Source organism: Saccoglossus kowalevskii, chromosome 11 (genome assembly GCF_978046115.1).
Source record: "Saccoglossus kowalevskii chromosome 11, keSacKowa6.1, whole genome shotgun sequence".
In the NCBI taxonomy this organism is placed as follows: domain Eukaryota; kingdom Metazoa; phylum Hemichordata; class Enteropneusta; family Harrimaniidae; genus Saccoglossus; species Saccoglossus kowalevskii.
Genome location: NC_140651.1, coordinates 22843916 through 22858409, shown reverse-complemented (window position 1 = coordinate 22858409; position 14494 = coordinate 22843916). Strand labels below are relative to the sequence as shown.

The window sequence follows — 14494 nt, the reverse complement described above, 5'->3', positions numbered from 1 at the left end:
GGCATTTGCAAATAAAGTTTATACTCTCTTATATTTATATTTATTCGAAACCATTCCCATAGATACTGATTAAAATTAGTGAAAGTGTATGCTTTTCGCAAACTCCAATACAACTACTTCTTTGCACGAAACGTTTCTCGTCCCATCACAGTTGCTTCTTTTTCGTTGGTTTGCAACACATTTTACAGACCTGTTGTATTACTAGCTTTGAAACAATGATTACAAAGGCAAATACGACCAATACAAAAGCAACAATGTCGAGAAGGAAATACTGGACAAAATTCAGTTGGAGGGATGCTGGTTTGAGGTGATCACCGCCAAACTTCAATATGTGTTCAATCCAAAATACAGCTGTATCTCCTGGTGACATTGGAGTATCTTTCTGAATACTGGATAACCTGGCGGCATTCTCTTTGTACCTAGAAAAGATAATATGTACAAGAAATCAGTATGTGCTTATCCTTGAAGTAAAACTTTGTTTTTTTTTAAACCCACGATATTAAAGTGCAGTGGTCGTCGCGCAGCGTGTGTTCGAATTTCATGGAAATAAACAATGTATTTTACACGCGTTGTATACGTCGCTATGAGTCCCATATCGAAGAGAACGCGGTGGGACGACTGCAGCCCTTTAATTATATATAGAAGCGATGGGAGTCGTCATCTGCGCATACGGCAAAAAACCCTGACGGGTCCTTATTTACAAACAAGCATCTACCAAGAGCCTTTGCGTTTTTAGCATGTGCTGTTATACTGTCGCTAAGTAGGGCGTGCGCAGGTGACAATGCCTCCGCCTTCACAAAACATTACCATTGATTAGCATTGCAAATTGTCAATCTCTCACTAAGAAGTCCTTACCTGGAGTCTTCGATCACCTTTTTCACAGCGTTGTAGACATCATCTTCTGAAAAGGAGTGTAAATTTAAAGCAATTGCCATTCCTTTGTTAACCAGTCTTCCTATATTTTCAGCCTGGTCTCCAAGTGCCGCCACGCCAATGAAAGGCACTCCATGGTAGATAGCCTCGTTTATTCCATTAATTCCCCCATGACCTATGAATGCTTTGGTATTTGGGTGACCTATTGGGATGAAATATCAAGGTGAATAATTATAGTTAATTACACTATAACACGTGACAAGTTCGTTTATTTCAAATTGATTAATTTTAAATTGTTCTAAAGTGCAATTTTTTTGTTATAAACAACTGAAAAACTATTTCAAAGTCTGAAAAAACGGACCAATGATAACGCAGAAGTAGCAGTATATATCCAAACGATATCCATAGTCATAGTCATTAAATTAAATGTAACAATCCCAAAACACAAAACAAGTTATAACTTCAGCATTTAACAAACATAAAAAAGTGACACATAATCAACAACTTGAAGGAGTTAGCACACCCTGCTCTATTCATCATTCCGAGTTTAGAATGACAACTACGACTCAGTACATAGCGAAATGGCTGACACCACATAACAAATGACCTACAACGAATTAAAAAAAAAATTGACAAGCACACTACAAAGCCATGGAGACATCATGGTATCCATGACGCGATGTAAGGTGTTTCGAAAATGGCGATCACATTCTGCTCCACGTGTGGCACCGCCATAATAATCAAAGAGTTCCTGTAAGACATATGTGATGTTGTTGGCTCACTCGTTGAATATAGTCTATTTATTACCTAGCAGGTCATTTTGTGGAATCCAACTGCTAAGTTTAGTGTTCTCGCCGACTCCGTTTAGTGGCTCCCCTACGTATCTCATAATAACTTTTTGTGGCAATCTAGCAAAAGCTCTAACAAACTTTGTTGCTTTTTCCAAGTCTTCGCCTATGCTAATCTGTGAACCCAATGTAAATACTACAACTCCTTCTTCAGCCGATTCGACGAATTCGGTCCATTCCTAAGGAGGAAACAAATCGGGAAACACCACTATATTACAGTTAATATACTGTTGTACCTGCTACTAGAAAGAGGTTTCAGGGTAAGTGATCACAAATACACCGATGGTGCGCCATCCATGTCAAAATTAACCTCTCATAATATCACATTTTATAATTTTAATGTATAAATACATGCCATCGTTTGATTTTTACGTGTCAATCGATTCCCCTACATGCGATTATCAGATTTCTACACATGCGATCATTCATATTTTACATGCTATCATTCGATTTCTACATGAAATCATGGTCCGTGGCTAATGACGGCCAAGTGAATTTCTAATAGTTTCTGGATATTTTGATTTTTCTTATTTCGATTCCTACATACGTCATTTCCATTTCCACATACGTCATTTCGATTTCTACATGCGCCATTTCGATTCCTACATGCGTCATTTCAATTTCTACATACGTCATTTCGATTCCTACATACGTCATTTCGATTTCTACAAACGTCATTTTGATTCCCACATACGTCATTTCGATTCCTACATACGATCATTTCAGGTTCACTATTTCAAAATGCGATTCTTTTCAATTCCCGCATTCGATCATTTCAATTCCCGCATTCGATCATTTCAATTCCTGCATTCGATCATTTCAATTCCTGCATTCGATCATTTCAATTCCTGCATTCGATCATTTCAATTCCTGCATTCGATCATTTCAATTCCTGCATTCGATCATTTCAATTCCTGCATTCGATCATTTCAATTCCTGCATTCGATCATTTCAATTCCTGCATTCGATCATTTCAATTCCTGCATTCGATCATTTCAATTCCTGCATTCGATCATTTCAATTCCTGCATTCGATCATTTCAATTCCTGCATTCGATCATGTCAATTCCTGCATTCGATCATTTCAATACCTGCATTCGATCATTTCAATTCCTATATTCGATCATTTCAATTCCTGCATTCGATCATTTCAATTCCTGCATTCGATCATTTCAATTCCTGCATTCGATCATTTCAATTCCTGCATTCGATCATTTCATTTCCTGCATTCGATCATTTCAATTCCTGCATTTGATCATTTCAATTCCTGCATTCGATCATGTCAATTCCCGCATTCGATCATTTCAATTCCTGCATTCGATCATTTCAATTCCTGCATTCGATCATTTCAATTCCTGCATGCGATCATGTCAATTCCTGCATTCGATCATTTCAATTCCTGCATTCGATCATTTCAATTCCTGCATTCGATCATTTCAATTCTTGCATTCGATCATTTCAATTCCTGCATTCGATCATTTCAATTCCTGCATTCGATCATTTCAATTCCTGCATTCGATCATTTCAATTCCCGCATTCGATTATGTCAATTCCCGCATTCGATCATTTCAATTCCTGCATTCGATCATTTCAATTCCTGCATTCGATCATTTCAATTCCTGCATGCGATCATTTCAGGTTCACTATTTCAAAATGCGATTCTTTTCAATTCCCGCATTCGATCATTTGAATTCCTGCATTCGATCATTTCAATTCCTGCATTCGATCATTTCAATTCCTGCATTCGATCATTTCAATTCCTGCATTCGATCATTTCAATTCCTGCATTCGATCATTTCAATTCCTGCATTCGATCATTTCAATTCCTGCATTCGATCATTTCAATTCCTGCATTCGATCATGTCAATTCCCGCATTCGATCATTTCAATTCCTGCATTCGATCATTTCAATTCCCGCATTCGATCATTTCAATTCCTGCATTCGATCATTTCAATTCCTGCATTCGATCATTTCAATTCCTGCATTCGATCATTTCAATTCCTGCATTCGATCATTTCAATTCCTGCATGCGATCATGTCAATTCCTGCATTCGATCATTTCAATTCCTGCATTCGATCATTTCAATTCCTGCATTCGATCATTTCAATTCTTGCATTCGATCATTTCAATTCCTGCATTCGATCATTTCAATTCCTGCATTCGATAATTTCAATTCCTGCATTCGATCATTTCAATTCCCGCATTCGATCATGTCAATTCCCGCATTCGATCATTTCAATTCCTGCATTCGATCATTTCAATTCCTGCATTCGATCATTTCAATTCCTGCATGCGATCATTTCAGGTTCACTATTTCAAAATGCGATTCTTTTCAATTCCTGCATTCGATCATTTCAATTCCTGCATTCGATCATTTCAATTCCTGCATTCGATCATGTCAATTCCCGCATTCGATCATTTCAATTCCTGCATTCGATCATTTCAATTCCCGCATTCGATCATTTCAATTCCTGCATTCGATCATTTCAATTCCTGCATTCGATCATGTCAATTCCCGCATTCAATCATTTCAATTCCTGCATTCGATCATTTCAATTCCTGCATTCGATCATTTCAATTCCTGCATTCGATCATTTCAATTCCCGCATTCGATCATTTCAATTCCTGCATTCGATCATTTCAATTCCTGCATTCGATCATTTCAATTCCTGCATTCGATCATTTCAATTCCTGCATTCGATCATTTCAATTCCTGCATTCGATCATTTCAATTCCTGCATTCGATCATTTCAATTCCTGCATTCGATCATGTCAATTCCCGCATTTGATCATTTCAATTCCTGCATTCGATCATGTCAATTCCTGCATTCGATCATTTCAATTCCCGCATTCGATCATTTCAATTCCCGCATTCGATCATTTCAATTCCTGCATTCGATTATTTCAATTCCTGCATTCGATCATTTCAATTCCTGCATTCGAACATTTCAATTCCTGCATTCGATCATTTCATTTCCTGCATTCGATCATTTCAATTCCTGCATTCGATCATTTCAATTCCTGCATTCGATCATTTCAATTCCTGCATTCGATCATTTCAATTCCTGCATTCGATCATTTCAATTCCTGCATTCGATCATTTCAATTCCTGCATTCGATCATTTCAATTCCTGCATTCGATCATTTCAATTCCTGCATTCGATCATTTCAATTCCTGCATTCGATCATTTCAATTCCTGCATTCGATCATTTCAATTCCTGCATTCGATCATTTCAATTCCCGCATTCGATCATTTCAATTCCCGCATTCGATCATTTCAATTCCCGCATTCGATCATTTCAATTCCTGCATTCGATCATTTCAATTCCTGCATTCGATCATTTCAATTCCGCATTCGAATTCGATCATTTCAATTCCTGCATTCGATCATTTCAATTCCTGCATTCGATCATGTCAATTCCCGCATTCGATCATTTCAATTCCTGCATTCGATCATTTCAATTCCAGCATTCGATCATTTCAATTCCTGCATTCGATCATTTCAATTCCTGCATTCGATCATTTCAATTCCTGCATTCGATCATTTCAATTCCTGCATTCGATCATGTCAATTCCCGCATTCGATCATTTCAATTCCTGCATTCGATCATTTCAATTCCTGCATTCGATCATTTCAATTCCTGCATGCGATCATGTCAATTCCTGCATTCGATCATTTCAATTCCTGCATTCGATCATTTCAATTCCTGCATTCGATCATTTCAATTCCTGCATTCGATCATGTCAATTCCCGCATTCGATCATTTCAATTCCTGCATTCGATCATTTCAATTCCAGCATTCGATCATTTCAATTCCTGCATTCGATCATTTCAATTCCTGCATTCGATCATTTCAATTCCTGCATTCGATCATTTCAATTCCTGCATTCGATCATGTCAATTCCCGCATTCGATCATTTCAATTCCTGCATTCGATCATTTCAATTCCTGCATGCGATCATGTCAATTCCTGCATTCGATCATTTCAATTCCTGCATTCGATCATTTCAATTCCTGCATTCGATCATTTCAATTCTTGCATTCGATCATTTCAATTCCTGCATTCGATCATTTCAATTCCTGCATTCGATCATTTCAATTCCTGCATTCGATCATTTCAATTCCCGCATTCGATTATGTCAATTCCCGCATTCGATCATTTCAATTCCTGCATTCGATCATTTCAATTCCTGCATTCGATCATTTCAATTCCTGCATGCGATCATTTCAGGTTCACTATTTCAAAATGCGATTCTTTTCAATTCCCGCATTCGATCATTTGAATTCCTGCATTCGATCATTTCAATTCCTGCATTCGATCATTTCAATTCCTGCATTCGATCATTTCAATTCCTGCATTCGATCATTTCAATTCCTGCATTCGATCATTTCAATTCCTGCATTCGATCATTTCAATTCCTGCATTCGATCATTTCAATTCCTGCATTCGATCATGTCAATTCCCGCATTCGATCATTTCAATTCCTGCATTCGATCATTTCAATTCCCGCATTCGATCATTTCAATTCCTGCATTCGATCATTTCAATTCCTGCATTCGATCATTTCAATTCCTGCATTCGATCATTTCAATTCCTGCATTCGATCATTTCAATTCCTGCATGCGATCATGTCAATTCCTGCATTCGATCATTTCAATTCCTGCATTCGATCATTTCAATTCCTGCATTCGATCATTTCAATTCTTGCATTCGATCATTTCAATTCCTGCATTCGATCATTTCAATTCCTGCATTCGATAATTTCAATTCCTGCATTCGATCATTTCAATTCCCGCATTCGATCATGTCAATTCCCGCATTCGATCATTTCAATTCCTGCATTCGATCATTTCAATTCCTGCATTCGATCATTTCAATTCCTGCATGCGATCATTTCAGGTTCACTATTTCAAAATGCGATTCTTTTCAATTCCTGCATTCGATCATTTCAATTCCTGCATTCGATCATTTCAATTCCTGCATTCGATCATGTCAATTCCCGCATTCGATCATTTCAATTCCTGCATTCGATCATTTCAATTCCCGCATTCGATCATTTCAATTCCTGCATTCGATCATTTCAATTCCTGCATTCGATCATGTCAATTCCCGCATTCAATCATTTCAATTCCTGCATTCGATCATTTCAATTCCTGCATTCGATCATTTCAATTCCTGCATTCGATCATTTCAATTCCCGCATTCGATCATTTCAATTCCTGCATTCGATCATTTCAATTCCTGCATTCGATCATTTCAATTCCTGCATTCGATCATTTCAATTCCTGCATTCGATCATTTCAATTCCTGCATTCGATCATTTCAATTCCTGCATTCGATCATTTCAATTCCTGCATTCGATCATGTCAATTCCCGCATTTGATCATTTCAATTCCTGCATTCGATCATGTCAATTCCTGCATTCGATCATTTCAATTCCCGCATTCGATCATTTCAATTCCCGCATTCGATCATTTCAATTCCTGCATTCGATTATTTCAATTCCTGCATTCGATCATTTCAATTCCTGCATTCGAACATTTCAATTCCTGCATTCGATCATTTCATTTCCTGCATTCGATCATTTCAATTCCTGCATTCGATCATTTCAATTCCTGCATTCGATCATTTCAATTCCTGCATTCGATCATTTCAATTCCTGCATTCGATCATTTCAATTCCTGCATTCGATCATTTCAATTCCTGCATTCGATCATTTCAATTCCTGCATTCGATCATTTCAATTCCTGCATTCGATCATTTCAATTCCTGCATTCGATCATTTCAATTCCTGCATTCGATCATTTCAATTCCCGCATTCGATCATTTCAATTCCCGCATTCGATCATTTCAATTCCCGCATTCGATCATTTCAATTCCTGCATTCGATCATTTCAATTCCTGCATTCGATCATTTCAATTCCGCATTCGAATTCGATCATTTCAATTCCTGCATTCGATCATTTCAATTCCTGCATTCGATCATGTCAATTCCCGCATTCGATCATTTCAATTCCTGCATTCGATCATTTCAATTCCAGCATTCGATCATTTCAATTCCTGCATTCGATCATTTCAATTCCTGCATTCGATCATTTCAATTCCTGCATTCGATCATTTCAATTCCTGCATTCGATCATGTCAATTCCCGCATTCGATCATTTCAATTCCTGCATTCGATCATTTCAATTCCTGCATTCGATCATTTCAATTCCTGCATGCGATCATGTCAATTCCTGCATTCGATCATTTCAATTCCTGCATTCGATCATTTCAATTCCTGCATTCGATCATGTCAATTCCCGCATTCGATCATTTCAATTCCTGCATTCGATCATGTCAATTCCCGCATTCGATCATTTCAATTCCTGCATTCGATCATTTCAATTCCTGCATTCGATCATTTCAATTCCTGCATTCGATCATTTCAATTCCCGCATTCGATCATGTCAATTCCCGCATTCGATCATTTCAATTCCTGCATTCGATCATTTCAATTCCTGCATTCGATCATTTCAATTCCTGCATGCGATCATTTCAGGTTCACTATTTCAAAATGCGATTCTTTTCAATTCCCGCATTCGATCATTTCAATTCCTGCATTCGATTATTTCAATTCCTGCATTCGATCATGTCAATTCCCGCATTCGATCATTTCAATTCCTGCATTCGATCATTTCAATTCCCGCATTCGATCATTTCAATTCCTGCATTCGATCATTTCAATTCCTGCATTCGATCATTTCAATTCCTGCATTCGATCATTTCAATTCCTGCATTCGATCATGTCAATTCCCGCATTCGATCATTTCAATTCCTGCATTCGATCATTTCAATTCCTGCATTCGATCATTTCAATTCCTGCATTCGATCATTTCAATTCCTGCATTCGATCATTTCAATTCCTGCATTTGATCATGTCAATTCCCGCATTCGATCATTTCAATTCCTGCATTCGATCATGTCAATTCCTGCATTCGATCATTTCAATTCCCGCATTCGATCATTTCAATTCCCGCATTCGATCATTTCAATTCCTGCATTCGATCATTTCAATTCTTGCATTCGATCATTTCAATTCCTGCATTCGATCATTTCAATTCCTGCATTCGATCATTTCAATTCCTGCGTTCGATCATTTCAATTCCTGCATTCGATCATTTCAATTCCTGCATTCGATCATTTCAATTCCTGCATTCGATCATTTCAATTCCTGCATTCGATCATTTCAATTCCTGCATTCGATCATGTCAATTCCTGCATTCGATCATTTCAATACCTGCATTCGATCATTTCAATTCCTATATTCGATCATTTCAATTCCTGCATTCGATCATTTCAATTCCTGCATTCGATCATTTCAATTCCTGCATTCGATCATTTCAATTCCTGCATTCGATCATTTCATTTCCTGCATTCGATCATTTCAATTCCTGCATTTGATCATTTCAATTCCTGCATTCGATCATGTCAATTCCCGCATTCGATCATTTCAATTCCTGCATTCGATCATTTCAATTCCTGCATTCGATCATTTCAATTCCTGCATGCGATCATGTCAATTCCTGCATTCGATCATTTCAATTCCTGCATTCGATCATTTCAATTCCTGCATTCGATCATGTCAATTCCCGCATTCGATCATTTCAATTCCTGCATTCGATCATGTCAATTCCCGCATTCGATCATTTCAATTCCTGCATTCGATCATTTCAATTCCCGCATTCGATCATTTCAATTCCTGCATTCGATCATTTCAATTCCTGCATTCGATCATTTCAATTCCTGCATTCGATCATTTCAATTCCCGCATTCGATCATGTCAATTCCCGCATTCGATCATTTCAATTCCTGCATTCGATCATTTCAATTCCTGCATTCGATCATTTCAATTCCTGCATGCGATCATTTCAGGTTCACTATTTCAAAATGCGATTCTTTTCAATTCCCGCATTCGATCATTTGAATTCCTGCATTCGATCATTTCAATTCCTGCATTCGATCATTTCAATTCCTGCATTCGATCATTTGAATTCCTGCATTCGATCATTTCAATTCCTGCATTCGATCATTTCAATTCCTGCATTCGATCATTTCAATTCCTGCATTCGATCATTTCAATTCCTGCATTCGATCATGTCAATTCCCGCATTCGATCATTTCAATTCCTGCATTCGATCATTTCAATTCCCGCATTCGATCATTTCAATTCCTGCATTCGATCATTTCAATTCCTGCATTCGATCATTTCAATTCCTGCATTCGATCATTTCAATTCCTGCATTCGATCATATCAATTCCCGCATTCGATCATTTCAATTCCTGCATTCGATCATTTCAATTCCTGCATTCGATCATTTCAATTCCTGCATTCGATCATTTCAATTCCTGCATTCGATCATTTCAATTCCTGCATTCGATCATTTCAATTCCTGCATTCGATCATGTCAATTCCCGCATTCGATCATTTCAATTCCTGCATTCGATCATGTCAATTCCTGCATTCGATCATTTCAATTCCCGCATTCGATCATTTCAATTCCCGCATTCGATCATTTCAATTCCTGCATTCGATTATTTCAATTCCTGCATTCGATCATTTCAATTCCTGCATTCGATCATTTCAATTCCTGCATTCGATCATTTCATTTCCTGCATTCGATCATTTCAATTCCTGCATTCGATCATTTCAATTCCTGCATTCGATCATTTCAATTCCTGCATTCGATCATTTCAATTCCTGCATTCGATCATTTCAATTCCTGCATTCGATCATTTCAATTCCTGCATTCGATCATTTCAATTCCTGCATTCGATCATTTCAATTCCTGCATTCGATCATTTCAATTCCTGCATTCGATCATGTCAATTCCTGCATTCGATCATTTCAATACCTGCATTCGATCATTTCAATTCCTATATTCGATCATTTCAATTCCTGCATTCGATCATTTCAATTCCTGCATTCGATCATTTCAATTCCTGCATTCGATCATTTCAATTCCTGCATTCGATCATTTCAATTCCTGCATTCGATCATTTCAATTCCTGCATTCGATCATTTCAATTCCTGCATTCGATCATTTCAATTCCTGCATTCGATCATTTCAATTCCTGCATTCGATCATGTCAATTCCCGCATTCGATCATTTCAATTCATACATGCCATGAATGCGATGGAGAGTATAAATCAGTAAACACGTACAGGGCACTTTCAGTCTTGCAATGAACGCGCGCAGCATTAAGAATACGTGCTTTTATACTGGAACCAAAACGGCATAGACAAAAAATGACAAACATTGTAGTTAGAAGCTTTTTCTACATTGATAAAAGGTAGCATTTAAAATGCAGCCTACCAGCCGAAACCCAATTAAATTGATTTAGAATTTGTGACACCGACACTTGTGAGTACCTTGCATGACATTACGACAAAGACAAACGGTTTATAAACACAGTAACGAGTAACATCGTACAATATAAAACCCACTCAAATATATAAAGCCACGCTTTCTGGTAGTGTACACTTTTCAGAATCAGAACTAATAACTATAGGCAGAAACTTTTCAAAAACACGGAACCTAGTGCGCCCTCTAGCACCGATAGGTGTTCGCGTAGGTTGCCCACTTTGCTGTTCAGACTCTGAAAACCGTGTACTACTAATCTTTGAACTTCGATTAAAGAACAAATCATAACCCAAATTAAAACAAAATAAAATTAAATAAAAAATTGCACTAATAGCCACATTTTTTACATAAGTGTTTTTGAAAGATGACAATTCTAAGATCTTATTTGAAACAGCATCAAGTCAATTGATGTGATGGTCCCTGACATACAAAGACAACCCTTCAAACGTGTTCCAACCAAGAAATGGTTAATATTTGCCTGATTTGATCGTGGTTTTGATTTGTGTCGAAAATATAATATATTAAATTTTTGTTAGTTTTTTTTCAAAATTGAACTCTGTATCACTGCCTGAAATTGAGACAATCTTTAGCTGTGACGTCATCGGGCTTGAGGCGTGTCTTCCCTTCTCGCGCTAAGGGGTCCGCCTTAGCCCGTACGATACCCGCTTACAAGTGATGCACGGTTATGTATCCAATACAATACCCGTTTACGAGATACCGAATTGTTCGAGTTACGAAAACATAGTTTAATTAAAATTAACACGCCTACTTTTGGAAAACCACGGCCACTTTAGCAAAACCACGCTCAAATTGTTATTTGATATCCATAGATTTAGATAGATTTGACATAGATTTTTTGTTCTGTTTAACGTTCAAATTTAATAACTCGAATGTTCATTATCAGTTCGAATAACGGGGAATATACAACGTTAAACGAAACAAAAATTATATGTTGCCCTAACTCGAAGTTCTGTTAACTGTAAATTGAACATCGAGTTACAATTTGAAAGGTGGGCGTGATTTCTGAAATATGGGCGTGGTCATTTTTGTTACTCGATGTTTTCGTAACTCGATACTCGATGACTGTAACTCGAACAATTCGGCATCTCCCCGGTACAAGTAATGCGTGGTTATGTACCCGTTTGAAAGTGGTTCACCGTTATGTAGCCAGTACTATTGTACCCGTAATAAATAATACAGTGCATGTTTACACCTTGTACATTCAGCTGCAGTTTTATATTCAGCATAAATACATTGAATTTATTGAATTAAGAGCCGTGATTGGGTGACAATAGTTGGGTGACAATGGGACACGTGACCAACGCTGGTGTACGTACAATTCGCTTGGCTTCGTTTACAAAACAAAACAGACACATAGTTCTGACCATTTTTTGACTTTTACTGCATCAATATATATCGAAACAATCAAAATCTTGAAGATACTCACCTGACTGAGAGGGACCGGGGGTCTTGCCGTCAATGAACCAATGTAAATACCATGAGGCATCATGGGCCGGGGATAATCGAATACAAAATCAGAACAGAAAAGTACTAACTCGGCATTTCCACATAAACTCCTGTATGAAAGCTCTGGTCGAATGTTATGTCGTTGTTTCACACTTTTGAAAGGTTTTAACAAAAGTAACTCCAACATTGCACCCGATGCAAGATATACAAATGTATTGCTCAGTCTCTGAGGAAACGTCATCACATCTGAGTATCCCGTCAATATCGCTGGTACATATGCAGGGTTCGAGGTCAAACCATGAATTAAATCGTCTACCATCGGTAAAGATCTCACAGTGGATAAAACGATGAGTGGGACACGCAATGTACCAACAATAAGAGCATAGCCTGGGTTAAAGGAATTGGCAAGGATTAGATCAAAGTTCGTGGCCTTCAAGCGTTCTATGATGTTACTGTCTTGAATAAAAGCCTCCGTCTCATCTGCCAAAGCATCAAAAACGCTAAGCGTTTCGAAAATAGATGGTACATTGTGTACACTTTTTGTGACTTGGTTGTATGCATCGGGAAATTCGTTGAAGCCGGATTTATACTCTTCAAAATTCATAAATGTTCGTTGTTGTTTGATCAAGCCTGCAAATCTGTGGTAGTAGAGGTCATTTATCAAAATGGTCACATTGTGACCTCTCATGGCCAGCAGTTCCCCAAATCTGGTTATAGTAATGTATACATTCCCGATCGGAGCACCTGGGAGGACGAGTATATTGCTGCAGAAGACTGGACAGATCACACACGCTATAACAATAGCACCGATCCATCGGGTGTTAAAAAATGTGGCCATGTTGACGCCGTTGTCCAAGGTTACTAATGTCAATCAAAGGTCATGAAACTGTCCTAGGCACATACTTAAATATTTGATCGATGTTGTTAGATACGCGCGTGTATTTATTCAAAACAATAACAATCGCGTCTAAAATCGTACCTTCATAATCATATGTAACGTTACATTACGTTACCCGACTGTAAACTAGTAAATTGTATTATTTTTCTTTCGTGACATAAAAAGAGCGCATGCGTCATATTGCAACAAACTGGAGTCACGTGATTTGTTATGTCAAAGGTGAAATGGAAAAAAGTGAATGTGGATTGACCTTTCTTATATATCACCGCGGGTACGAATGCGAATGGTGTGATGCCGTTGGTACCCTATTATGTTTCGAAACTATACGGAATGTACCACACTTTCTATTCAGTTGATAGTATAGTATATATATATTTTTTTTGATATACTAGTATACTAAGCCTGCCATCGTGCTGCGCTACACTGAGCGGTCACCGATCACACAACCTCAAGATTTATGTATGTAAGGGGTGGGTATAGGTAAACGGTGAGCACGATTTGGATGAGCAAGTTGTCGTAAGGGTTGGACTATTAAAAACTTTGGGGGCGATGACAAAAACTATGCAAAATATTTTTTTTTTTTACAACTAGTTGTGTGCTAATTTTTTAAATGAAGCCTCTGCATGTAGGAGTCAAGAATGTTTTTTTTTTCTGCGACTGATGTTCCCTGCAGATTTGTTCCATGATTTTTTCCTGTCCATTTTCTCCATTCTGCCATTGCCACCCCGGAAAAAGGCAGTTTATAGTTTAAAACTACTTTATCTAATATTATCAGGCCAAAAGCAAGCAATATACTACGGGGGGGGGGGGCTACTGGGTAAGGGTGTGAAGCCCACCTCTCGTAAACCATACTCACTTCTAAACCATTTTTTCAGCCTTTTCCAGTATTAGGCTTTGTATATATGGCCCTGTGAAAAAGTAAATAAATGCTACACACTTCTAAACCAAAACATTGATAAATGACCACCCACTTTTAAACAAAATAACGTGAAATGACACC

General features: G+C 37.7%; 1 protein-coding gene across 1 annotated transcript; it reads right to left on the bottom strand.

Moving 5' to 3' along the window:
- Window positions 1–17: 17 nt before the first annotated feature.
- On the bottom strand, window positions 18–13429 carry LOC100372864 (UDP-glucuronosyltransferase 2B13-like). The gene is made up of 4 exons (XM_085505490.1): window positions 12577–13429; window positions 1681–1900; window positions 856–1075; window positions 18–419 (listed from the first exon to the last, which is right to left on the bottom strand). Exons 1-4 carry the CDS (start codon window positions 13282–13284, stop codon window positions 146–148), a joined length of 1422 nt encoding a protein of 473 aa, XP_085361616.1. The 5' UTR covers window positions 13285–13429; the 3' UTR covers window positions 18–145.
- Window positions 13430–14494: the final 1065 nt, after the last annotated feature.

Bases quoted from the DNA above. Each gene is read 5' to 3' on its own strand.
- LOC100372864 (XM_085505490.1), bottom strand. From the start codon at position 13,284: ATGAGAGGTCACAATGTGACCATTTTGATAAATGACCTCTACTACCAC. The intron at 1,901-12,576 runs GTGAGTATCTTC...TTTCCTCCTTAG, and splicing joins CCCCGGTCCCTCTCAGTCAG to GAATGGACCGAATTCGTCGA. The intron at 420-855 runs GTAAGGACTTCT...TATCTTTTCTAG, and splicing joins AAGGTGATCGAAGACTCCAG to GTACAAAGAGAATGCCGCCA.